The sequence below is a fragment of the Capronia epimyces genome (assembly GCF_000585565.1).
Source record: "Capronia epimyces CBS 606.96 chromosome Unknown aczIQ-supercont1.1, whole genome shotgun sequence".
In the NCBI taxonomy this organism is placed as follows: domain Eukaryota; kingdom Fungi; phylum Ascomycota; class Eurotiomycetes; order Chaetothyriales; family Herpotrichiellaceae; genus Capronia; species Capronia epimyces.
The window spans coordinates 915,126-939,547 of NW_006912904.1; the positions used below are offsets into that span (position 1 = coordinate 915,126).

The following is a 24,422-nucleotide window of genomic DNA, read 5'->3' on the forward strand; positions in this document are numbered from 1 at the left end:
GCCATCCATGACCACGAGAGATTCCTCTTCTCTGTAGGTGTCCCATTCACTTCCAAGTAGGTCGATAGATGATTGACTCTTGGAGACTACCACCACCACAGCCACAGGAAAAAGGACCTCTAGAATGCAATCAGCGTAACTCTTCAATATGCTCCTCAGCGGCCGTTCGCATGACCAGCCCCGGAGTAGTACGAGCAGCAGCAGCAGCAGCAGGTAGCTTCTCAAGCTATAAGATGAGACGGGCGTGCAGTACTCCGTACTTGTCGCGATGTTCAATGTTCACTGCGTGTCTCATACGTTCAGAATCAGATCGGCGCTTCAGCTAGCCTAGCCAGCCACCCATCCAACCGTCCACACAGACAGCTCTCGTGGAGGATGAGGCAAAGAGCTTGCAAAACGACCATTTCCCAACCGTCTATCTATCTATCTATCTGTATTGCATCTGTGCTGGCTGCATTTCAACTAGGTAGGTAGGTAGGTAGGTAGGTAGGGCACACTGTCTTGCCGTCTGCACGTCTTGCCGTCTTTGAGGTGTGATGCTGACGAGTGTGTGCCTGGTGCGATGCATGATCTCCTGGAAAGGAGTGGAGACTGGAGCGGCACCATGCACCATATACCATGTTGGGCACCTGACCTCGATGGATCAAATGCAATGCCATATTCTCATATCCTCGACTTTCTTCCACAGACTCTGCCTCGGTCGGATCGTTATTGCGTGCGTGCGTACACAGCGTACCCGTGTCATCCGTGACGAAAGGTGGGGAATGCTGAATGACCCTTTCTGATTTCTGGTGGTTGAGCTGAATGACCCTTTCTAATTTCTGACGGTTGAGGTGATACTGCAGACTCGTGCCGGATAAGGCGCGATATGGCTTTGACGCCGAAACATTCGAGGCCTATTCTCGTAGCTGTGTTTGATTCGTTTCGGTTTGAGTCGTTTCGAGCTCTGCGGCCAAAAGGCGTGGCTCGAGGTACGTTGGATATGCATGATCAAGCCCGTCCACACCCATAGCAATGGTGATGGTTGGGTGAGGATTCGACAGATGTCGAACCGGCAAAGACGTGTCGGGGTTGATTGTTGATTTTTCCATCATGGCACTGTCGTATACGGACTGATTTGGCACCCTGTTCCATCATGCACTGTCGTATACGGACTGATTTGACATCCTGTTCCATCATGGCCCTGTCGTAGACGTAGACGGAGTGATCTGGCACCGCGACCCCAGGGGTGCTGAGATCAATTCTCCCCATATCACGTCTCTTGTATGGAGATCACTTGTCCCCGATATCACTCACGTCTCTTGTATGGAATTCAACGGTGCCTGATCTCTTGCTCCATTTCCACTTCCACCTTCACCAGCATCAGAACCAACAGAACCCCCCTCCCCGTCAACCACCATGTCATCCATAGCAGCGACTCCCACTCCGCCTTCTTCGCCGTCGTTCTCACTTCCACCACCAAACGCCTTCTCCAGCCCGTCACAATTCTTCAACATCCACTCGGCACAAGCCTCGGCGCCTTCTTTGGCACTGCACTCGCTCTCGACCACGGCGTCCCGGCCGGCGGCATTGACAATGCTGGGGTCTGCACCGGCATGGACCAAAGCCTTGACCACGTCCAGATGGCCGTTCATGCCTGCCCAGTGTAGTGGTGTGTTGCCGTTGACGTTTTTATGATTGACCAGTTGTCGGGATGAATTGGCATTATTTCCTCCCACCGTGACTGAAGCACCGTCTCCCCCTCCCACCGACTCAGAAGCCGGCCTGAGCAGCGAAATCAAGTAATTGACAATCTCGACGTTGCCATTGGCCGCCGGGTAATGCAGCAGCGAGGACTGTGAGCCGAGGCCGTCTTCGTCAACGTCGAATGCCGAGGCGAGGATGACGGAGGGAGCGCAGGCGTGCGTGGTGCACAGTGTGCCGATGAGTTCTTGGAGGCCTTCGAGATCGCCGGTGCGCGAGAAGTAGATCAGGTCGTCGATCTCGTCGGGCGTCGGCGTCGGCGTGGGAAGAGCGGCAGAGGAGGACATGGTGGGAAATGGACGCAGGAAAAATAAATTAATCAAGATCCTTGTACGGATACCGGTAGGAGAAATGAAGGTTCAATCCATGCAATGGCACACTGAAGCGCGGGTTCATCACACTGGATATTATATTTTTCTCGCGCTTCTTTTCCTGACCAGAAATTAATTCGCAGGTAGTATGCGAGATGATGTCATTACAACCGATTCCATTTTCCTTGCAGCCTTGCGGAAGAGAGTGTGCTGACTAAGCAGCCTTGCCCCTGAGTGCTGAGACGCCCATCCGTAGTACGACTCGACACGACTCGACAGATATATTCTCCGTACTCGTAGACCGCTAATGTCCTGTTCATACAATGATAATGGTACAATGTCGCCCAGTGTCTGATGGGAGGGTTTCTTCTTCTTCTGTTTCTGCCCTCTGTGCTCTCTCCCATCCCTTTGCCGACGTAACCAACCTCATGCCGCAGTGAAGGCTTGTCACAACGTGGTCTTGATGAGCCCTTTACACTCGGGGAAGGTGTCGAAGATGTCATCTCTCACCGTCCAATTTTCCGGGTCTTGGATGTGCCTGCAGAAGCTGTCTGTCAGGACGAGATGTGGCGAGTCATCGTGTGGCTGAACACACGTGTCGACTCGGTACGGCCAGTTGCAACTAATGTTGCTTGCCAGAGCCGGGAGGAATTCGCGGTGTTGTCGACAAAGCGCATCTCTCAATTGACGAAAGGGGCAGAACTCAACGGCGGCACTGTGCGGAATGGTGGTTTGCGCCGCCGTGGGTCGGTAAAGCTCGGGAATACGAGCATAGTTGGCGGTTGAACAAAGAATTATCCACTCGCTCCCAGTCAGTACGATTACTATCATGACGGAAGACCTGACCTACCCGGATTAGGTGGACAAACATGAACGCCAGCCCCAACTTGGCCGCGAAATCCATGCCTTCGAGGCCCGAGATGAGCTCACAGGCAAAGTGGCAGACAGAATGTGCGTCGTTCTCTTTCCGAGAACGAAACAGCAGATCCACGATCGGTCGCTCGGGACCGAAGACTTCAAGGATGGGAGTTCCCTGTGAGATCATGGAGCGGGCCAGGTCGAGATAGCTGACTATGGCACAAGCCATCGGGTCGTTGTCGAGCTCGATCAGGGGCAGCGAAACGTGTGGCGCGAGACGAAGTGGCGAAGGTGCCAATGGAAATACCGGGCGACTTCCGGGGTCCATATCTGGCGAACACTGTGCATAGGTTGAGTGCACTGGGGCCGAGGTGAAGGAAGAGCTCCGAGACGTGGCTGCATCTTCCGAGGACGATACATGATTCGAAGACGAAGGTTTATACTGCGGCGCCGCTGAAGGTGCAAGCCTTGGTGGTATGGTGATCGACGACAATGATCTCTTCCTCTTTTGCGATTGGAAATTTGCAGAATCCTTGCTGTCATTGGCCCGAAGCAACGAGTCGGTCTTATCCTGCCACGTTAGATCGGAGGGTTGGGCACAAGAGCACGAAGAGCGTCATACCAGAGGGATGGTGAATATTGCAGGACGCAAATTGGAGCTAAGTAGTGCCAGTGACTTCTCTCCCAACTGGGTACCCAGTATCGGACCTAGAGGCGGTTAGCAAACTTTGTCCTAGCCTCGGACCCACGACAGGAAAAAATGATCGTACTATATCCAAAGTCCAAGTCCGGGCTCCCTTCCGGCTTGATGTGACCTGAAACCCCCCTCAGCCATTGCAAAATGTGCTCAAGGCCAACGTCTGGCTTGAGAGGTGGGTTCTCCATGTCGGGAGATAGGCCAATATCATAGCTCTGTGAAGGTGGCCAAGGGAGTGCTCCGGACACTCCCCCATCCCCAGGCCTCTCTGGTGCATAGGCGGGTTTGGTTTTCTCCAGAAAAGAACGTGAACCTTCGACTGAAGCAGGCCGGCAGCCTCGGGGCCAGATGATTCCCGGCACTTCCCATCTTGTGCTCCGAGATGCGCCTCCTCTGCGCTTAGTCTCACACACATAATGCTCAAGGTGTTGTTTAATCTGGTCCACGTGCTTTCCCATCCCTTCGGGGACAACGGTCCCCGACAAGCTGGTGAGGATAGACATCGCCAGAATAGACAAGGGCGCATCCCTCATCACTGGCTCCAGGATATCAGTCATGGACGAGCCGCGTGCGAATCTCAGACATAATCGAAGGCCTTCCAGAATCCATTTGTTATGGACGAACTCCTCCAATCGACGGCTCAATGCGACCTTTCTCCGTCCATCCAGAGTCTCATCGATGGTGCATCTTGTCTGGAGAGCCCGACAGGTCTCACAAGGTGCAATTCCCGAACACTATAGCACAACCGGTCAGTATGGTCAAGAGAGATCTCGGAAAATTTCCCAGTCGCCGGCACCGGGGCCCTACCTTGATTTTTCGAGTTTTGCAGACGATGCAGGCAACGGTTGCTCTGGAGCGGCCTGATCCAGGTGCATTCTGTGTATGGGGGGGTTCTCCTGCTCCATTACCTAATATCTCATCCATGATAAGATGGATGGGAGCACGAAATACCAGTCGTGCATGAAATACAGGGTGTGATTCGTCGTCAACAAAGGGATTTCGAAAGAAGAGAAAAGATGCTGAGACACGACTGCCAGGACAGTCTCGTTGACTATACCAGAGTTCGACAAACCCCATCTCGCAACATCCTTGCCACGGGATGGCGCGAGCGTAAATATTTGGCGCTCAGTCCACTTTTGGGCCAAGAGATGGTGATCTCGAATCTGCGATCCTAGGACCAGATTGCCGACAGAGCGATTCCTCCAGCATGCCTCAAGCCTAGAATAACCCAGACACATCGAGAAGCACTCATTCGTGATTGGAGGAGTTGTATTTCCAGAAAGGGGCCAGGTTGTTGGGCTTGGGCTTGCTGGGCTGATCGAGATTGGTGTGTACAGTAGCGCACGGAAGAGAATTGCAGCAGACCTGATCCAACTACTGCATGATCGGCATGGCATACATGCACCGCGTAGACGACCTCCCGGATCCTTTTTCCAGCTCTTGAAGTTTCAAGGCTAGCCCGATGCCAGACAGCTTTCCTTGAGTCCGTCCAAATGGTTAGGTTGTTTCGAGCCCTTGGGAGACGGTTCCCCGAACATTCACATCCTTAGATCGTCTTACCATCTTGGCTTGGAAGACGAGACGGGGAGCCTGAGAGAGAAGTCTGGCGAGTCATTCGGCCGGTGCATCGCTTAAATGGACTTCGAGACGACTTCATCCTGCCTCGCAAGTGCGCCGCGTGCATTTTGAGTTTGACCTTTGATGCCCGGTAAGTGCCTGGGCTACCCTTAGATGACCCGGACGACCGCCGGAGTGAAGGAGCCTCTTCCCCATGCGATGGTGGGTGCCCATAAGCCCCTAAGTCCTTTGGTTAGGGTGGTTGGACCCTCAGCCGAACCCTAGCCCTTCCTGTAGGCCTAAGGCTGAGCCTATGGGGCCCTTAGGCCCATAGCTCCTCACCCGCTAGGCGGTCGGGTTCAGGGCGAGCTGAGCCAGAGGAGAAATTCAAATCCCGGGACGGGGGTGTCCCAGGCGACCCCAAGCCAAAGGAGAGACGAAGTTTGAAGTTTGGTGGTACGTATGTATGTAGCTGCAGGCTGATTCTCTATGCAAGTACGTACCTAGTGTCAAGCTTACAGCTCTCGACAAGTGGTGACACCTCCCACCGATGCCAGGGCTACCGTCAATGTGTGGTGTGCTTTGAAGCGAGCCGTGCCACCGGAAACAAATCCCGAATCCAGCCACTGGAGACGCAGTCTTTAGCAGGCCTTGTGTCTGAAGTCAACTCCGCAGCAATCCATCGCAATGGCAGTGGCATCATTCGTCGTCAGGGCGGCACAGAGGCGGGAGGTGGGATCATCAATGGTCGCAGTTGATGCTTCAGCTAAAACTGACAGGTGCCATGCACATCCCGCCACGGTTCGAGCCCGAGCGGCATGGCAGAACGTGTAGCTAAACCCATGAACAACCCTGCCATTTGCGGCTGGTGTTTTTGCCTATCAATGCGACTTCAAGTTTGAACACAATATACGACACATCTGTCAAACGAGGAGACTCAGGAGGCCATCCTTGTTGGAACAGGTCAGATTTATTGACCAGAAGCGGTAAGGAATGCACTATTTCTGATGTCAGTGCGCAACGTTGTCCTGCCCCCATCCATGCCTCGAACCAAAGGTAGTTCCTTTTCTGCCTCCCCGGCTAGCCAAGGCGTAGTTGCTCCAGATGCGCTCGAAGGTCCTTCATGATTCATCCCACAATGAGCGATGCCGCAGACGACGCGACAGAATGACAGCCCATACCTGAGCGACGTGTTAGGCGGGCTTCCTGTGTGCTGGTCGGAGGCAAGGGGCCTAGCCGCTCCCGTGATCCTGGCCTGTGTACTCTGTATATCCGAGCCGATTCTCCTGGCGAATTTCACAGGTTGCCTCAAGACCAGAAAACATATGGCCAAAGTCTCATCGGGGCGGGACATTGACACATCCTGTTCCAGGCAATACCTCATGGCCGGAACTTCAACCTTGGACATCAGGCATTCGGACGGCAATATCGCCCGACTGTGTGATATATCGTACCCACGGCAACGACGGGTATTGTAACTGCAAAATGTCAGAAAGTCATACATGTCTAACACGAAGTCTCCACTGACCTTTGGTTCTATGATCTTCAGATACCGGACTTGGATTCCGCTGGTGGTGAAATAGGGGATTTCGAATTTCACGTTGATCGGTCTTTTGCCCTTGCCCTGGCCGGCGATGCCTCCCATACTGCCACCAAAGCCACCGGTCATCCCACCGCCGCGCTCGTCGTCCCCTTTGACGCTGGGAAGACCAAGCTCTGCACGCATCAGAAACTCTTTGCCGCCTCCAAACTGCTTGATTTTCCAGACGATTGCGGACTTCTCGGGGGCGTAATGTACAGCGCCGATATTAGTACGGAATCGCGGCGTGTCTGCGTCGTCCGGGACAGGAATTATGATCTCGACATTGTTGGCCGTTGACCTTCTTTTGAACTGCGCCTTGGCCTTCAGCATGTATTCTATCCGGGACCCGGAATGCGATTCCACGACACACTCGACCCAGATCAGTGGCTTCACCGCGGTATTGAGACGATAGCTCATAAGCTCAAACTCTCCATCTGGCGGGATGAAGCTGATGGTTCGGTCGTTCTCGAACCTGGATAACCGGACACACTGGTGAAATTTGACGTCTTCCATCTCGACCGCCTTGCCTCTCGTGGCTCTACCGGTCGTCTCAAACATGACCTTGTCGTTCAGACCCAAGCGGAGTTCGGGCATTCCCGAGAGATAGCATTTCATCTTGATCGCACCCAGGATCTCGGAGCGTAGGACATTGCCGGTCGACGAGACCAGTAGATTGAGGGATTCAACGACATCGAGGAACACCTCGTTCTTGCGATATCTGATACCTTCACTTCTCCACGACACCGCATTGGTAACGGCGATGGGTGGTCGTGCCTGGACCTCGAGTTTATGCGACTCTTGAGTAATGTACTCCTGGAGGATCTTGGTCTCGGTTGTTTGAGGATAACCAAAGTCCATCATCTCATCCAGCAGTTCGTAGATGACGACAAAGTTGTCTCGTATGGACTCTTCTTCCAGCTCTTTGAAATACTCTGTAAACACCTCGACAATCTTGTGTAGGAACAACAGAATCTCTGCGGCATTGGTGTTGCGCTTCGTCAGGGCAAGGAGATACAGGTTGTTGTGGCGAATGTAGAGGTACTGTTGGCCCGTTAGAGTCCGGACACAGCATGTTCAGGCAGGGGCACGAACGTTGATGCCCTCGTCAGAGAAACACGGGGGGACGGCCGATGATTCTTCTTCGGCGTCGGAAAGGAGGATGGGGAATTTCTCCACGGCGGACATGGGAATGTCACCTCGATAGTTGCGGGCAAGAAGGGTCTGCCAGTGTCAGTGGTGAGACCTGGGCTGTCCCGCAGATTGTTGGAAGCATACCTTGCCCTTCAAATCGAGGAAGAATAGTGCAGAAGCCATGGCAGATGCGGGACAAACACGGTCAAAGATGTAGACTTGAAGGGTAACAGAGAGAGGAGTTCGTGACCGGTGTCGCAGAGTCAACTACACCGTCGCATACTGGCACCTTATTAGACGTGATTAAGATGTGGCTGCAATGTGTGAGCAGAGTAAGGTCGACACGGAGGTTGATGTCGCTCACCGCGGAGGCCACTATGATGCCTTGATGCCTTGATGCCACTCCATGCTCGTGACGCGCCCTACTAAGGCTCAACCCTAACCCTAACCCTACTACGGTAGAGTACTGCCCACCCCAAACGCGCAGCCGAAGGACTTAGGGACCTCCTAAGCCTTACCTTAGAGCCTTCCAAGGGCAGGTTGGTCCGTACTGCCAAGACCCGGGCCTGAGCCCCGTCCCTCGCGCCTTTTATTGAAATTTCCAGACCCCGAATCTGGTTTCCTTTTCCCTCCAAACACCGCGTCCAAAAGACAGTGCAATGCAGCATCGTCGCGGAACCGTGGCATTTTGTCGCAGTTTCGTGGCTCTACTCAGTTGCCAGACTTTGCGATTTAGAGACGCGGAGACCAAGGAGATATTTATATCTCTAGACGGTGCCATAAGAGCTGGCTGAGCACTCGGTCTCATTTGAGGACAACAAATTGCTTAGGCGGTGTCAGAGGACCCAGACATCTCATTCATTTTAATGTTAATGTCAATGCTAATGCTAATGCTGTCCCGCCATTTCCATAATGTTGGTACATGTACACGGGGTATTGGAGGATTCGGATTCAGATTTAGACTCTGACATTATCTTCGCGAGGGTTCTGCAAGGTCGCCTTTGGACTTCCAGTCTCTCTTCAATCCTAATGGAACCAACACCCTCTCTTTTGCTATGCGGTTGGCCACCGCGCCTCCTTGTTCTAGAGCCAGCGCCCCAATGATTGCTAGAACAGCCTGCGAGTAGATGAGATCCGCGCCAGATGCCTCGAGTTGCTCGGGCTGGAAAAGTTAGCCACCTCAACGAATGGAGCCTGTATGTAGAGCACTTCAGCACTTACATCCTTGGGGTGCCACCGTATCACTTCCGGTAGCCCGTACTGGATTGCTAGGTTTGCAAGCTGCTTGTGATTTGTGAACCATTCATGAGCTCCCCCGAGCAGACATTCTGCCGATTCAATTGCTGGATGCCGAAAGGGTTCCCGGCCGTGCGGATCTTTCTCCTTGTCTTTCAGGAATATGGCTGCGTCCGTTACACTGAGAAGACCTAATGAGCACTGGAGCTCAAGTATCCGTTTTCCTAGGCTAGGATTAGCATTTGCCGCAAGCAAAGCTGGACGGAGTGGTGTACCAAAAAAAGCCAGCCGGTCGTTGAATCCTCTCCGACCGTGGTCAAAACTCTTACTCGTGACCGCAAGCCACTTTGTCTCGTCTGAAAGTAATGTATCTCCGCCCCGTCCTAGAAACTTGACGTACGCCTCGTCGAGTTTCCTTTGGTCGGTATTGATCTGAAGGGGTTTGCCGCCTTGCCGCGGTGGGCTTGCGCGAACTGGAGCCTTCATGGCGGAAGGCGTCTGGGACCACCGCGGAGGGAGGTCGGTTTCTACCTCCGTCTCCGAGAGATGAGAAGCGGCCGTGGAGACATTACGGCATTGAGGAGGAAATCGGTGGTTTAGACGTCGGAGACGAAGACAGTCGCATGGTGATCGTCGAGCAGGTCGCAGGAAGTCGAGGACGATTCGGCTGGGTGTGGATGTTTTCGACGCCATTGGAGGAGAGGCTGTAGTGGCGCGGACAGTAGTATACCGCCTGAAGAGCCCGAGGACTCAGTGAATGCGAGTTGTTGCGTGTCAATCTAAAGCAGTCATGGCCGACAATTGAAAAAGTGCTGCGAACTGATCCGCATGCAGTAAGTCGGGGTGATATGGTCCGCCGTAGAATAAGGAGCAGCATTGAGCGTGAAACGCACTCTAACTCCATCTGGCCAACTTCACTTCTACGTGTCAAACTTAGGCACAGCCTTGCACGTTAACCAGAAGGCTGGTATAGGCATACCTATATAGTCTGGGCTCCCCCATACCCATACCCTTTGATAACGAACATGGAAATTTCAACCTTCTACACAAACGTGGTCAAACAAGTGCTCCGTAATAGGGCCACGCAGTCAGAAGTGGAATGCTCCGTAGTAACTAATATTCAATTACTGTATATACACTCCGCATACACTCCGTATATGTCTGTGTATGTATGTCCCTACTGTGGTGTCCATATTCAAAACAAGGCTCTCCATGATCGATAGCCACGCCTTGACCCTTCAAAGGAGTCTGTGATACCTCTGAGAGCCGGGGAACCGTAACCTTACCGCGAGCGAAACAAAATACTGTCTGAAAATCAGCGCTTTTGACCCTTTGCCATTGCCCCTTGCTTGACCTTGGACCATTTTCAACCGAAACGCCATGCCAGTGGGCAGCCAAACCTACCAGGTTAGTCAGTCTGAGACTGGGCCTGGTTCCAGATATGAATCAATGCAATCCCGCAGTTGGACTCTCCATCAGATGAAGTGGAAATAAAGCATGAGATGAGATGAACCATCTCTTTTTCAGCTGGCCCCAGGTTAGAGGCCAGATCAGATGGTCAGATCCAGACCATTATTTGCCTGCCACAAGACAAAAAGAGAACGCTCGGCAAGCTGTCAGCCAGCCCGCAAACTGTTGGAAGGCGTATTGCCCCAGGCTCCAGTCCAACCAGAACACACAGCCCACATAATTCACTTGTGTTCCCTGCATAGTAGATATAGAGCATTTCGTATGAGATATCCATGTCAGTGATCAGTAAGTGATCAGATCAGACATTAGTACAGTCGTTGGTGTGTCAAAGTCGTAAAGAATGTAAATGCATCCTCGCATCCTCACACTTTTCCAATCTTCAGTCTCCAATCCTCCGGCACTCACAGTCGCCTCGCACCATTCGAGGAAGCTGTCGGTGCGGAAAGAAAAATGAAGAAAGTAAAAAAAGGACAGAAGAGAGACGGGTTCTGCTGCCGTCAGGGTTATGCCGAGTCGTCTGGCAGTTGACCTAGTTCCTCGATCGACATTGTCGAGGGAAACCCATGTCAGAATGAGTCTATCGCCGAGGTGAGCAGCCAGCCGCGGCTGAAAGCGAATCAGAAATATAGAGACAGAGAGACCAAACTCCACAGGCGATGCTAAGGCATGGCAAGGTCATCGAGATGAGATGTAGGGGGACCATTGTCATTCGTGACTGGAATGACATACGAGGCCAAAAGCATAGTAATGACAAGCCAAGTCCAATCGACTCATCGATGGCGATGAGAAGGAGGGTCTTCGGGAAACGTCAGGTTGCGCTGACTAGGCGATCTGGCGAAAAAGTCATCGCCACCGTTGCTGCTGGCGTTGCCATTGTCGTGATCATGGTCCGAGGCATCACTGGATTGAAGGCTGTGGCCTGAACTGCCGCCGGGAGTAGAGACCTCCCGCTCGTAATTCTTCGCCAGCGTCTCTGCCTGGTTCTGCAGCTCATCGAGCCGATTACACAGTTTGTCAGCCGTGGGCCTTTCTTTCGGATTGATGGCAAAGCATTCCAAAATCAAATCCAGCAGACTGCCCAGTAACAGACGGCCAATCTCGTCCGGGTCCTTGGCCAGCTCGTCTCGCAGCAGAGTGAAATATTGCGTGACGGCCGGCCGGAGCTGGGCGTCATCGGCCGCGGTGGCGGTGGCGCCTCCTGCTCCGGCTCCAGCTCCGGCGACAGGACTCTCTCTCCAGTAATAGTCATCGGCCCAGCCCAGCGTTCGGGGAGATTGTTCTTCGCGCAACAAGTGGAACTGTTCGAGGTGGCCCGGCGGCAGGGCGAACCAGATGGTCACCTCGAAATAGACACAGGCCAGGGCCCAGATGTCAAAGGGTCGGGTCTTGGAGCGTCGAAGCTCCGGCCCGTAATAGGACATGGTGCCGCGCAGCTGCGAGCTCTGTTGACTGATCATGGTCTCGTGAATCTGGCTCTTTGGCATGGTGTGGAACTTGCCCGCGCCAAAGTCGGACAGCTTGAACACGGGGTTGCGGCCGGGCACATGCTCGAACAGAAGGATGTTCTCCGGTTTGATGTCGTGATGGTATCCGTACACAAAGTGGTTGGTCTGGTCGACGGTCGTCGACGAGTGTTCATATCCCGACGTCTCCTCGGTCATTTCGTGGATGCTGCGCAGCCCGTCGGCCAGTCCGTTAAACTGGCGCAACAACCAGGCCACATTGACGCCGCTTCTTCCTGGAGACTGGTGCTTGTCGATGTGGGTGCGGAGGTTGCGCGTGGCCTGCGGATAGAGGATATAATGGATCCCCCGCTGGGTCCAGCTGGTGATGTGGGTGACAATGTGCGGATGCTGCTTGCGAAACAGCCGCTCCAGCATGGAGAATTCCCGTCTAAACGAGGCCGCAAAGTTGCCCTGGTCGGTGAACTTTTTCAGGGCAAAGGTGCGATCAGGGTCCTGCTACCATTAGCCATGGTCCAAATTCCAATCCCAGGATGCGGCGGCAAGGCCTAAGCCAGCCAGCCCAGCTACTCACCCCCGTCAGATAGTGGTGGGACGGGTCAATGGTCACCGCCGTCACACTGCCGTACGATCCCTCGCCCAGCTTCGTCTCTTTGGCCCCGGTCTCCTCGTTGGCGATGTTCATGATGGGCATGACCTCGTCGTACTCCAGCTCATGCCGTTTGCCGTCACGTTCGATGGTGCGGGCAAAGAACGCCCGCAGGTGTTTGAGCAGGATTTTGACCTCGTAGTCGCAGGACGGTTCGCGGCAGGTCCCTTTGCCGGGCAGGGGCAGCTTCGTGTCGTTGTAGTTGTGGCCGAAGATCAGGTGCAGCGCAAGATCATTCTCCATGCTGCGGTGCACGCAGGCGATGAACAATGTTGACGCGCCTCGCTGCACAATTTCCTGGCTCAGCCTCCGCGGGTCCGACCCAAACTTGCGCGGCGGCTCTTCGCGCAGGATGTTCTCGATGATCTGAGCCGAGGTGAGTTGGTCTCGATGCACCCGAGGCAGGAACTCCTGGTCCATGAAGTTGTTGTCCGACATCTTCGAGTTGATCTCGGCAATCACCATCCTCCCATATCGCCCGTAGCTTTGCTGTGGCGTCTTGCGGATGGAGGAAAAGTGCAGGCAGATCTCCAGCCGGAAGGGCTCGAAGGGGTGGCGATAGATGAAGCCGCAGATGTTCTGGATGGCCTTCTGCTCCAGCACTTCCGCCTCGTAGTCTTCGATGACCGAGTAGGGGCCTTCGTGTCTGCCTCCAACCACGAGGCAAGATCCGTGTCGTTGGTAGACTTCAATCCCTACGTTCTGCCGGTCCCTGACGAGCTCCCTTTTGTGCGCGTCGACCCGTTGCTTGATCTGCTGGTAGAGTTCCCCGTACGAAGCCGGATCCGTCCAAGTCTTCTCGAACGTAAGCTGGCTCTGCTTGGGCGTTCCGTCGCGCCCGTCGAAAGTGATGCGCAATCGGCATTCACTCTTCTCTGGTAAGATGCGCGGCAGCGGGTCATCCTCGATGATCTGAAAAGGGCGTTCACGACTCCTGGCGCTCCTGATGCTACTAGGGCGCGAAGCAGGCGGGCGCGGCGACAGGTGGTCGGGAGACGTCGGTTGTGGAGCCTCAGCAGATCGATCAGACGCTTTTTGTACTGACAGCGAGGGCACTCGTTGGTGCCTCGTAGCTGAAGAAGATTCGGACGCGTCCAAGGGGGCCTCATGGGTCCCAGCATCGCCCCTGGCGCGGCCCGGGGCCGCAGGAGGCTTGTTAGGAGGCCCAGGCCTTCGAGTTGGACTCGGTCCAGGGGCAGCAGTAGGGCTTGGGCCCGTTGGTGACCGGCGGGTGACCGCTCCCTCGAGAGAGTCCCGCGGCATGGCTAATCTCCCTAGGCAGCCTGTCAGTATGCAACCAGGCTGAAATAGACTCACGGACGGCTGTCCTACTATTTGGGGGCGAACTGTTTGACAGAAAACTCTTTAGTTTGTGCATCTTGTCTCGAGGGAGTGGGTGAGAGGTGAGAAGATGGAGAAAGCAGGGCCGTGTCCGGCGATATCAGGCTACATATGTACCATATGAACCTGCTGTGCCTGCACAGGCGTTCGAGGAACAATGCATCTTCATGGAAAGGCTCGACAGCCCTCCCGCGGCCGCTGCTCTCACTAAGCCTCACCACGCCATAATGGAGGCAGGGATGGCATAGATAGCAACCGACCAGGACGAACAGCTTTGCTGCTCACCGGCTGCAGTCTGGACAGGCAACCAGGCAAACCGAGAGGGGTCCTCGTCCCGTGTCCCTGCCAGTCAGCCCATGAGGGTGATGGGAAACTTGGTCTTGCATTAGCGCACGCCCCGGGCTGTGACCGTGGACATGCTTCTGGAGGAAAGTGTCCGCCAAGGGGCATGGATTGGAGATACTAGCTCCTGATTGCCCGGGTCGGGTGGCTGCAAGGCATACTGAGTACTCCGTACTCCGTCCTGCGCAGTCTAAGGAGCCTCAGGACTCGTCGAGGGCGCGGCCACCCTTTACCCCGTACTGTACGTCGTATCAAGCGAGAGGACAGGAAGCCTAATACTCTGTACTCACTCAAGGCGCCATGTGCCGTCATCCCTCTGACGTCGAGGGCGCGAGGCCGTCCTCAGCACCCTCGTGGACTGTCTGCACACCACCTGCCACCAGGTCGGGTACTGTCCGTCGATCTCCTTTTGGACATAGAACTTCCATACATAGATGGTGATGCCGGTGAGTGGTACCGCAGTCGCAACTAGGATCCACCAGTTACTCGCAACCACTACAAATGAGCTGCCATCCGACCTCGTGGCCATGTTGACAAACGAGGTCGAGAAGAAGTTCTGCTGAGGCCTTAGCACATGTCGAATGCCACGCCACGCAGACATACTCACCGAGATGACTGTGGCTGGCAGGTATATCAGAGTCAAGATCGTGAGCACCTTGACCGCGGCCGCATCCTGTGTGGCCTTCTTGGTCAGCTCGTGCATCCCCGCGTTTTCCTGGGCAGATGCGACTGCCAGATTCTTCAAGGCGGTGCTGTTGCTCAGGTCCAGAATGCTGGAGACCTGTCCCATGAGCCATTAGCTATTAGCCATGAGCCATGAGCCATGAGCCCTTCACTAGCCGTGGCAGGAGGTGGCATTACCAGGTCAGAAGCACTGCGGACCTTGCGCTGCAATGTCTTTGCTTGCGCCTCGTAATGCTCTAAATTCCGGACCATGTCCTGAAATCCACGATCAAGGATAGCGTGGCCCTTCAACGCAGTAGATTCTGCCGTATACTTCCGGTGCCTCCGCATCATTGCTCGCATCGTTTCGGCCGTGTCCCGGATATGAATCAGTAGAGAGATGGCTTCCTCCACGGCATCCTCGAGCTGTTTCAGGTATTGTCGCTCGTCGAAGTGGGAAAGTTCGACTTCTTCTCCGTCGAGGTCGGCCACAATCGCGCCGTCCGCCTGCTCGGTGTGAACTGTGAACTCCTATCTACTGTCTGGCTAGAAGTGGGCAGAACCAACCTGAGTCGTGATCTCTTCACTCAGATAGGCGAGATAAGGACGCCATGTCGTTACGACACAGCTGAGGAGCACAAAATGAATCTCCCAGGCGTTCAGCCACCTCGGGTTCCCGTAGCTCATCAAATAGTCTTCCAGAGCCTTCTCAGCAACCTTTCCAATGCCGGCAAAGATGACCGTGCCAGCACCACGGTTGTGTGGAAGCCGATGGTAGATCAGGAACTGCCTCATCGACCACGGGGTAGACTCGGAGCGGTGGTGCAGCTCAGGAAACCGCACGATATAGGCCGATTCTGCTTCATCAACCACAGCACTGACATAGGGCTCGGGCCGGCCTACCAAAGTCTTGTAACGCATCGTCTTCGTTGCCCTCTGCAGCGTACACTGTTGGCGACGCCCATATCGACGGCGGTGTCAGGCGTGTTTCGCCGTTCTTGGGTCCGAAGCAGATGATAAAGTCGAGCAGTCGAAGCGAGATATGACATGTCTCCACCAAGCATATCAGTAGCTCGTGGTGAATGCTGAGAGGGCTGATTGAATTCCGCTGCCGGATGAAGCTGTGTCGGTCAGCAGGGACCAAAGAGAGGCTCAAGGGCCAGAAAGAGGAGAGAGGACAGACACCAGCTGGAAAGACTCTGACTGTTGCTTCGTGTCGAGGTCGAGTTAGTGGTGGCCAAGGTCGTCGACGACAGGCAGACACCTACCATCAACCGCCGCCTGAGGCCAGCCTTGTCATATATAACCATCAGCGGCAATACTGAGGGCGCGGGCGAGCTGCCTGCTGGTGATCTAGTTACTTGCTCTGGGAAGGAGCCATACGTCGAGTCACTGCCATGCACAAATGGCTCTGACTCCTGCCTCGTCTCGACCAGCAATTCGACGAACCCGTGATCCTGGTCGGCGGCCAACGAGGCGGCCAGGCGCGCTTCGAGATAGTCATCCGGCGTCAGAGGAGGCCTGTTCCGGACCAGATCTTGGAGAAACTTCGAGGTGGCCATGAACCGTAATCCTGTTCCTATTCCTGTTCCTGTTCCTGTTAGAGGGTCAGGGTCAGGGTCGACATGGCATGTTGCGTCCTGGCGTCTGCAGAACTCGGGTACCAGGTAGCTTGCATTTGACTCAGACAAGGCCAAGGTACGGTGCTCAGGCTGCTCGGGGTGGTCGGAGCCTGACTCTGAGCCTGAATCTGAGCCTGAACTCTCTGTTCCCCAGTGAAGGCGGGGAATGTCAACGATGCGTGTGTGTTGGGCGGAGTTGCCCGAGGCGCCAGGGCAGAAGAGTACGGATGGTACAGTATCTCACTCTCTGCAAGGACTGGACTGCCAGTAGTGTCTCAGAACTATCACACACTCTGCCTGACCACAGTCAGGGGTGTGACCTGGCACCCTGTCACCCTGGCACCTTGCATGGCGCTGCCCCCCCTCCGAGTCTGCCTTGCCCTAAACCTTGCGTATATCTAGGTCGCGATTCTTAGCTCAGGACTTTTGACCATGTCACCAGACGTCAGGGGTTCCTATTCGTGTCATGTTGCCGACCAGCAGCAGCAGCAGATAGTCAGCTTCTCCCCCCGATGCTGAGCCTAAGGTAAGGATGCTGAGGCATGAAGCCCAGTATCGCGCACAAAGTACTGCGCGTGGCTAAGCCACCCTCGGAGTTCCTTTGCTTTGTTCCTTTGCTTGTACAATATAATAGTCCCAAGCCTTCATGTCGTTGTTTCTTCCCTCTTTTCCCTTGGGCCGCCCGCTGATTCTTCCTTGCTCCATCATACTATATATAGGCCACCCCCCTTCCCCCGAGTTCATCAATGCCAACGCGAAATCCCCAATTGTCGCTAAAACTCTGTTGGCACCCTTGTCGCGCTGCCCCCCCTCTAATGAGACAAAAGGCCATGCAGCAAATCATCCCCAGCTATTTCATTCACAAGGATAAGCTGGAAGATTTCCTCTCCACCAAGAACGAGGCTGGGTCTTTCAAGGTCACTCGGAAGCTCGACAAGTATTACATACAATACCTTGTCTCCAATGGCCAGACGCCGCAGGAACTCAGCTGGGCAAGTCTCTGTCACACCTACCGTTCCCGCATCCCACGGTTGCTAATATGGCGCTAAAACAGGAGGATGTCGCCATGTTGAGGCGCTGAGAAGACCACGGTACGGCTTACCAATCCACTCTCCTCAACGTCAACGGGAGAAAGGATAGCTGGGGAGACAGGGCCAATTCAGAAGTCGACAGGGTCGGCGTCCGGTGGCTTGTTTTGGTAAGCAGCATCAACTCAAAGCATGAGGTGACACTACCACAAGCTGGACTGATGGGCTGGGCCTTCTTTCACACTTCCTTTCGTGGCGATATAAGTCGAAGTCCCTCTTTCCAGGGGACGGACTGGCAGGACAACTTGGATCCACGGGGACGAGAACCTGTATGCTTCAGGACAACTTGGATCCATGGAGACGAGAATCTCGGATGCTTGTATGTATTTTTGCTGGTCTGATTATTTCCACCATCCAGATTCACTCTTTCTACCAATACGATGGTGTTCATTTTGGTCTCTTTTGCATTGGGTGTTCAGCCCTCCATCTGACCAGACCAGAGGGCCGTCACCAGCCTACATCCTGCTGCTCTTGTGAGTCATTGCCAGTGGGTTGCTCTGACTTCGAAGCCACATGCAACGGATTTGGTGATTCCTCGCCTCTATTCAATCACGGAAGCTTCCAGGTCTTCCGGTCGACTCCTCCAACAAATTTTGGTGCGTGCAACGCTTGCCGCAAAAACAGCGTTCACCAGCATCGGATATAAAGGTTGCAGGGAGGTCCCAAGTTGTGATGGCCTTTGATTTAGTGCTGCCGGCGCCCCGGCCCTGCACCTTCATCTTATGCCCTCAGACAAAATGTGGCACAAAATTTGTCTCTGTGGAAGCACACGTGCGAACATTCGTGGATGATGCACTTCCGCCCTTAGTAGTTGGGCACTTTGCCAAATGATCTCGCCAGCAATGACACAAGAGGGATGCAGCAATGCCCAACACGGCGCTATGCCGGGCAAGTCCAAGCACAGCCATTGTCTGAACTTTGGCTTGTTTCCTCCATAGAGAATTGCAGGACCTTGTAGAGGGGTGACACTAAGCGCGAGGGAGCCAGTAAGAGATGCCTCGCAACCGATACACAGGCCGGTTACGACTTGTCGTCTCCCAAAAGGCGGTCATTCTTCCCCCAATTGATCGGTCCATTCCGGTGCCAGAAGCAACCGTAAAAGCCCCCGAAGTCCCGCAATCTTGAAGCAGTCGACCATCCGATCTTCCTGTACGGGTTCACAAAAATGCCTCTCCCGAGACAAGACACCACATCTTCCACCGAATCCGCCTCATCCGCCTCTAGCGTTGGTCGCGCCCGACAGATCATTGACGACAGATACATCGATCCAGATGGCCTGAGGAACTACATGGATCGGAATTTCGAGCGTGGCTCGTGGACCATTCGGGTGAAACCGCTCCTTCGATCTCATTCACTATTGCTTCCCTTTTTCCAGATTCGAACACCGGTGTCGGTCCGAGACTTTTCTTGAGTGACTGTACCGGATGACTGAGGCTGACTAGGACAGATCAAATTGGGCAAGGTCATTATCACCGCACCACGGACCATTCCTAAAGTCAGTCATGCGTTCCTCCTTCTGCTCTTATTCGCAGAGGCCCTGAATGAGTAGAGTTTGAGACTGACTACTTGCCATTGCATCGACAGGAGGACTTCCATCTCTTTACACTGCCCAGTTAGTTGGGTCAGAGGGCGACACAAATGAACCGGGGGTCTCTTGCTTCAAGCGAAGAGAAGGAGTTGTCGTCAAAGCAAGGCTGATTTGACTTGTGTGGAAGAGTTGATCGTCGTCCACTTTTGCTGGCTCAGGAACAAGCATAACGACTAAATGAAACTTGTGAAAGTGGGATGATGGAGTGTCTAGTGCAGGGATATACAGCTGCGTCAGAACGGAGTGGTTTGATCGGGATGGGTTTGTGCTTCTAGTTATCTTCGCCTGTTTTTTGTGGCCCGAAAAACATGGAAAGCCGCCATTCATCTCAACAGGCTGCCCATTTTGTATGACAAGGAACGCATTGTAACGCACCTGACAACGGATGTGAAGCCTCAGGCGATGGTTGAGCCAGGCCGATATGTCTGACACTCGTGTATTTCATATCGGGGTGCGGCACGCAAGGCTGGTGGGAAGCAGGACTTCAGCCTTGGGCGAAACCCACAGTCCGCCGCCATCATTGCTCTGTTTGTCAACCTGCATACCTTGAGAGACATGCCGGTCCTTGCTGCAGGCGCAGCAGCTATCATCAATATTAGGTAGTCGAGGGACACATGGAAGATTCCTTTGTCGATATCGCCAGACTTGACACTTACAAAGCCTTTGTCGCTCTCGGGTTAGGGATATGGGTTAGGGTGGTACATTTATCGTGGCCTAGTCTCGCAGAGATACATGTATCAGTGCCAGACATGACCAGCGCAGCAGCAAAAGGAAATGGAAGTTGAAGAGGGGGAAAAGAGCAAAGGACAGAAAAAAGAGATCATCAGAAATCCTCTTCCTACAAGGATCCCCCTTTCACGACTTTGGCGTTGTCTAGACAATCAATGAATGTCCTTATTAGCACCATGGTCTCACCGACTGAATTAAGGAACCTGGATTCTGCGTGATTTATATTGGCATAAGCATAATTAATATCTGACAATGCAATTTCCTTTACTTCTCCTCTTTATACTTCACTGTCTTTGTATCCCTTTCACCTCACCTTATTGCGGCAATTCGCCCTCTGCGCACACGCGGAGCACAGGTTTGCGAGACCTGTGGGACGATGGATTCACACCTTCTCGTGGTGTCGGTGTCAGTAGCTGCTTGCAGCGAAGCCAAGATGAATCCAACGCGTTGTGGTCGGTCGCGAAGCTCAACGGAGCTCCACGGATGGCCAAGGACGCGGATACGACAACTACAAAAAAGAGGGAATTGATTTGAAAACCATCCGACACGTCAGTATTCGACTCGTACTCGAAACCGAAACAGGACCTATCGATCCTGCGGATGTGGTATCGCCTACTGACGCGACAGGACACCCTCAGCTTACACGCGCTCTGAGACGGTCGGGCAGGACTGGCCGCGAGGGTAGCCGAATCTTCTATGGGTATGTACGATCGGCCCTGTTAAGACTGACGAGTATAGTCCTGGAAAGCCGAGACGACGCGTAAAGACGTGTTAAACCTCGAGAACAAGCCCCCTACGCGCCGTCCCGGTCGACCGCGAGAGACCCTGTTAAGCTACGAGCACAAGCCTACTCTCGACCTCCTACGTCCCACCGAAGACCTTGTTAAACCTCGAGAACAGGCAATCTAAGGAGGACAGGAGGAGGACAATACTTGGAAAGACACAAGCCACCGAAAGGAAACACGCCGTACGAGGGGAAATAAGCTTGGTTAGTGAGGGTTACGACTAGCTTTGCCGGTGAGGATGCTACATACGAAGCCTTTGCAAGACATGGTCGGCCTAGAGGCGGGAGACCGCGCTAGGTAACGCGAAACGAGTTGTCAAGGCTCGCGGGGCGTAGCATATAATGGCAGCCACGGAACGACCAAGCGCAGCTCCGAAAGAGGGCGTACGGTTACGAGACTGTCTATATGGCTTGAGAGGACAGACGCGCATGTCGGTGTATAAAGAGACAGGAGCTGGCTACCTTACTCGCACTAAGGCCTACTACTGGGTTGGGAGAAGTGGTGTCGTCCTAGCGAGGAGCATCAGGCTCGTACGCTCCTCGCTACCTAATACGCAATTAGGACCTGACCCCAATCCCAGTGGTAGTGGTGTCGTCCTAGCTGGAGAGGCCTGGTGCTATATGCTTAAGGAGTAAACAGAGAGTCACTTAGGCGGGAAGGGCTTTGGGGTCGGCCCTGACCGTAGAGGCTGGGCTATGGCCGAGTTCCATAGGAAACAGCGAAAACTAGGGTATAGTCTAGATAGGTAGACACGCCGAATATACTTCATGACTCTTTGAAGAGGAAGGACCCCAGAGTACATCGGTCCGATCCAAGAGATGTCCCTCTGGACGTCAGCAATCACGCCTATGGTCTCAGCGGAAGCGGAAGGCCAGGAGGGTGAAGACGAGCAGAACAGCGCCCTTAAGCGAGCAAAAACAGCAATCCAAACCGACTGCCGTCGAAGGTGGCAGGAGAGGTGGAAGCGAAGTAAAAAGGGGGCACACAGCAGGATTATCCAGCCATACCTTGACCCCAAAGTGAAAAAGATCCATAGGTCACTCAAGAGACACCAGTCCTCGCTCGCAATTCAACTAAGGACCGGCAAGGTGGGCTTCAGGGCTTTCCTCTTCAACAGGAAGGTCCCCGACATCAAAACGCCGTGGTGCTTAGCCTGCACCGGCAAAAAGCTAGAAACCGTTCAACACGTGCTCCTACACTGCCCGACCTGGGTAGAGTTGAGGGAAGAATGCCTCGAAAGCGGTTTAAAGGAAGGCATCCGCCCTTCCCTCAAAACGCTCTTGAGTACAGAAAGAGGTTGTCGGGCGGCAACCAGGATGGTACAGAGAACCGGACTGCTCAGGCAGTACGATCTCTGTAACATCGAGGAGAATTGGCAGGAGCCAGCGGAGCCTGAACCCGAAAGCGACAATGAGGAGAGACTTCGTGGTTGAGGGAGAGGGTGAGAGGGCTAGGAGGTGTCTAGTCGTGGCTAGCTGAAGCCATCTGAACCCAGGCAGCTGGCGATAGTGGTGAAGATGGTCAACTTTGATAGACTGAGTCTATAGAAGCTGGTTGGCTAGGGTCCTAGTTAATCAGGAAGAGGAGGAATCGTAAGGGATTTCCAGTGGAAGCTGGCGTCTACGTGGGACCTTAAATGTGACCCGAAGGACGTTAAACGAGACTAAATAAATAAATAAATATTGCGGCAATTCTTCCTCCAAGAATGTACCCAAGGCAGTGCTATAGTCCTGGACCTCTGGTAGCGATTGTACTCCCCTAGCAATGAACTACTACGGAGCATCCCGACCCTTCATTCGAGGGCCAGTATTGCATCTCAAGGCGGTGGATAACCAGCATCATATGTTAACAGCACCGGCAATGCACAGAAAAGGGGACGGAAAGTCAAATCAAGGGAACGGGTCACTCGAGAAGCGTAGAGAGGACGTTAGTTTTATGCTTGGGCAGCGGCAGCATCGATATTTCATGAGTAGCATCTTCCATACCCGCCAGCTCGGTTCACAGAGCACATGGCACATTGCGAATGGCATATTGCATATTGCAGCTGGTTGTCGAGGTTTACTTCGCAGGAGTCGTAGGTCGTCTCTCGAACGCGCCCTCAGCTATGCCAATCAATAAGGATGCAGTTGGTGTGCTTCTCAATGGCCTTGCCTAGCTTCTCCGCCAGTTGCTGGACGACAATAACAATAACAGTCAACTTGTGGACAGCAGACCGGCATCATAGCAGGAATGTCTGTGGCACAAACAGTGCTAGTATTTCAAGATCCAAGATCCAAGACCCTATGCATAATGCCACCAATTCCATAAAGGGATGAACTTTTTCCGATTATTCGTGCATACTAGTATCATCATGTTGAACCATGTGTCTTGGGTAGAGGTAATCACAAAAGCCGCGAACCGTGTGGCGACATCCAAAGTGTATTCTATACATATCCTGCCAAACGTAAAGTAAAGCCCGTCAGCAACCTGTCTAGCCACAAATACAACAGGGAAATCTCTTTCGGGCGGAACATGTATGTGTCTGTTAAAGTCGACTTACCTTTCCGAGCACCCTGGAAGAAGAACCGGACGACCAAGACCTGCAAGGCAGCCATTCCCGCCATCATGAGCACTTCGACCAAGCTGAAATTGAAGATTCTCTGTTCAGTACTGCGCACTGTGCTGAAGTTGCGGTTCTCTCTTGTCCGGAAGTATTTCTGCATCCGACTGATTGTGCTCAACTGGCCGCTGATCTTAAAAATCACGTCTTCTAGCACCGAGGTTTGCTCGGGAGACGACCCGGCCTTTTGAGGGAGGAGGGCGGACTTGGATTCGTCTTCGACCTGTACGCGCACATGTCACGTTTCGCAGTCAGCAAAGTGTAAGGAACAAGAGAGATGAGAACATCGTGGCAAGGCAAAGCAGCAACGCAGCCAACAGCCGAGCCAGCCCAGGGTTGCATACCGCAATCTCGAAATCCACCATCTTGTCCGCGAATGTAGACATCTCGTTGCCGAAGCAAAATCGATACTCTCCAGGAGTCTGCGCGGTGAAGACCAGGTCGCCCTGTCTCTCCTTCTGGCCCTCCATAATCTTTTTGTCGTTCGGGCCTATGACCGAGTAGTCGACGTCGAACGAGCCGCCAGATTGGACCTAGAACCACCGTCAACAGCCGTCCCTGTCCTGGAATCGAGGATTTCGCATTGGCACACGTACGGCGAAATAGAATGCGACTTTGGCATTCTGGCGCCCGACGAAGGTAAAGAAGCATGCCTTTTCGTTGGCCCCAAGTTTGTAGGTCAACGCCGTGCTGTAGACTCCAGAGATGGCCACGGCCAGCAGGCCGAGCAGAATCGACAACGACCGCATCTTTGCTAGGACAGGTCGGCAGGCAAGAACAAGAAGAAAATAAGGTCAATGGACGACAAGTTCACAGACCATAGGGGGCGGCCAACATTTCGCAGTCTCCGAGTTGCTTCCCCGAACCTCTTGGCGCGTTCTGCGGGCGTACTAATACTAGTACTCCTCGACAGGTACAGATACTACGTACTATGCCCCTTTTCACCAGCCGAAACTCGACACAGTGGT

At 53.8% G+C, this 24,422-nt stretch overlaps 10 protein-coding genes across 10 annotated transcripts; 3 read left to right on the plus strand and 7 right to left on the minus strand.

The window, feature by feature from the left end:
* Positions 1-1,292: 1,292 nt before the first annotated feature.
* A1O3_00349 (uncharacterized protein) lies at positions 1,293-2,030 on the minus strand (the record flags this gene model as incomplete). Its single annotated transcript, XM_007730499.1, has 1 exon — positions 1,293-2,030. The coding sequence occupies one exon, from the start codon at positions 2,028-2,030 to the stop codon at positions 1,293-1,295; it is 738 nt and encodes a 245-aa protein (XP_007728689.1).
* Positions 2,031-2,501: 471 nt separating this feature from the next.
* On the minus strand, positions 2,502-3,797 carry A1O3_00350 (uncharacterized protein; the record flags this gene model as incomplete). The annotated part of the gene is made up of 4 exons (XM_007730500.1): positions 2,502-2,855; positions 2,905-3,483; positions 3,535-3,620; positions 3,683-3,797. 4 exons carry the CDS (start codon positions 3,795-3,797, stop codon positions 2,502-2,504), a joined length of 1,134 nt encoding a protein of 377 aa, XP_007728690.1.
* Positions 3,798-6,560: 2,763 nt separating this feature from the next.
* A1O3_00351 (AP-1 complex subunit mu-1) lies at positions 6,561-8,062 on the minus strand (the record flags this gene model as incomplete). The annotated part of the gene is made up of 4 exons (XM_007730501.1): positions 6,561-6,644; positions 6,695-7,789; positions 7,841-7,969; positions 8,024-8,062. 4 exons carry the CDS (start codon positions 8,060-8,062, stop codon positions 6,561-6,563), a joined length of 1,347 nt encoding a protein of 448 aa, XP_007728691.1.
* A 787-nt stretch (positions 8,063-8,849) lies between these two features.
* Positions 8,850-9,808, minus strand: A1O3_00352 (uncharacterized protein; the record flags this gene model as incomplete). Its single annotated transcript, XM_007730502.1, has 3 exons — positions 8,850-9,041; positions 9,101-9,339; positions 9,391-9,808. The coding sequence occupies 3 exons, from the start codon at positions 9,806-9,808 to the stop codon at positions 8,850-8,852; spliced, it is 849 nt and encodes a 282-aa protein (XP_007728692.1).
* A 1,547-nt stretch (positions 9,809-11,355) lies between these two features.
* Positions 11,356-13,960, minus strand: A1O3_00353 (CMGC protein kinase; the record flags this gene model as incomplete). The annotated part of the gene is made up of 2 exons (XM_007730503.1): positions 11,356-12,543; positions 12,623-13,960. The coding sequence occupies 2 exons, from the start codon at positions 13,958-13,960 to the stop codon at positions 11,356-11,358; spliced, it is 2,526 nt and encodes an 841-aa protein (XP_007728693.1).
* Positions 13,961-14,666: 706 nt separating this feature from the next.
* Positions 14,667-16,605, minus strand: A1O3_00354 (uncharacterized protein; the record flags this gene model as incomplete). Its single annotated transcript, XM_007730504.1, has 6 exons — positions 14,667-14,936; positions 14,988-15,161; positions 15,242-15,550; positions 15,611-15,900; positions 15,947-16,151; positions 16,312-16,605. 6 exons carry the CDS (start codon positions 16,603-16,605, stop codon positions 14,667-14,669), a joined length of 1,542 nt encoding a protein of 513 aa, XP_007728694.1.
* An 875-nt stretch (positions 16,606-17,480) lies between these two features.
* A1O3_00355 (uncharacterized protein) lies at positions 17,481-17,681 on the plus strand (the record flags this gene model as incomplete). Its single annotated transcript, XM_007730505.1, has 1 exon — positions 17,481-17,681. A coding segment is annotated over one exon (201 nt), but the record flags the coding sequence as incomplete, so codon positions are not given.
* A 1,237-nt stretch (positions 17,682-18,918) lies between these two features.
* A1O3_00356 (uncharacterized protein) lies at positions 18,919-19,302 on the plus strand (the record flags this gene model as incomplete). Its single annotated transcript, XM_007730506.1, has 2 exons — positions 18,919-19,146; positions 19,201-19,302. 2 exons carry the CDS (start codon positions 18,919-18,921, stop codon positions 19,300-19,302), a joined length of 330 nt encoding a protein of 109 aa, XP_007728696.1.
* A 2,371-nt stretch (positions 19,303-21,673) lies between these two features.
* On the plus strand, positions 21,674-22,288 carry A1O3_00357 (uncharacterized protein; the record flags this gene model as incomplete). Its single annotated transcript, XM_007730507.1, has 1 exon — positions 21,674-22,288. One exon carries the CDS (start codon positions 21,674-21,676, stop codon positions 22,286-22,288), a length of 615 nt encoding a protein of 204 aa, XP_007728697.1.
* Positions 22,289-23,278: 990 nt separating this feature from the next.
* A1O3_00358 (uncharacterized protein) lies at positions 23,279-24,203 on the minus strand (the record flags this gene model as incomplete). Its single annotated transcript, XM_007730508.1, has 3 exons — positions 23,279-23,677; positions 23,799-23,987; positions 24,051-24,203. The coding sequence occupies 3 exons, from the start codon at positions 24,201-24,203 to the stop codon at positions 23,279-23,281; spliced, it is 741 nt and encodes a 246-aa protein (XP_007728698.1).
* Positions 24,204-24,422: the final 219 nt, after the last annotated feature.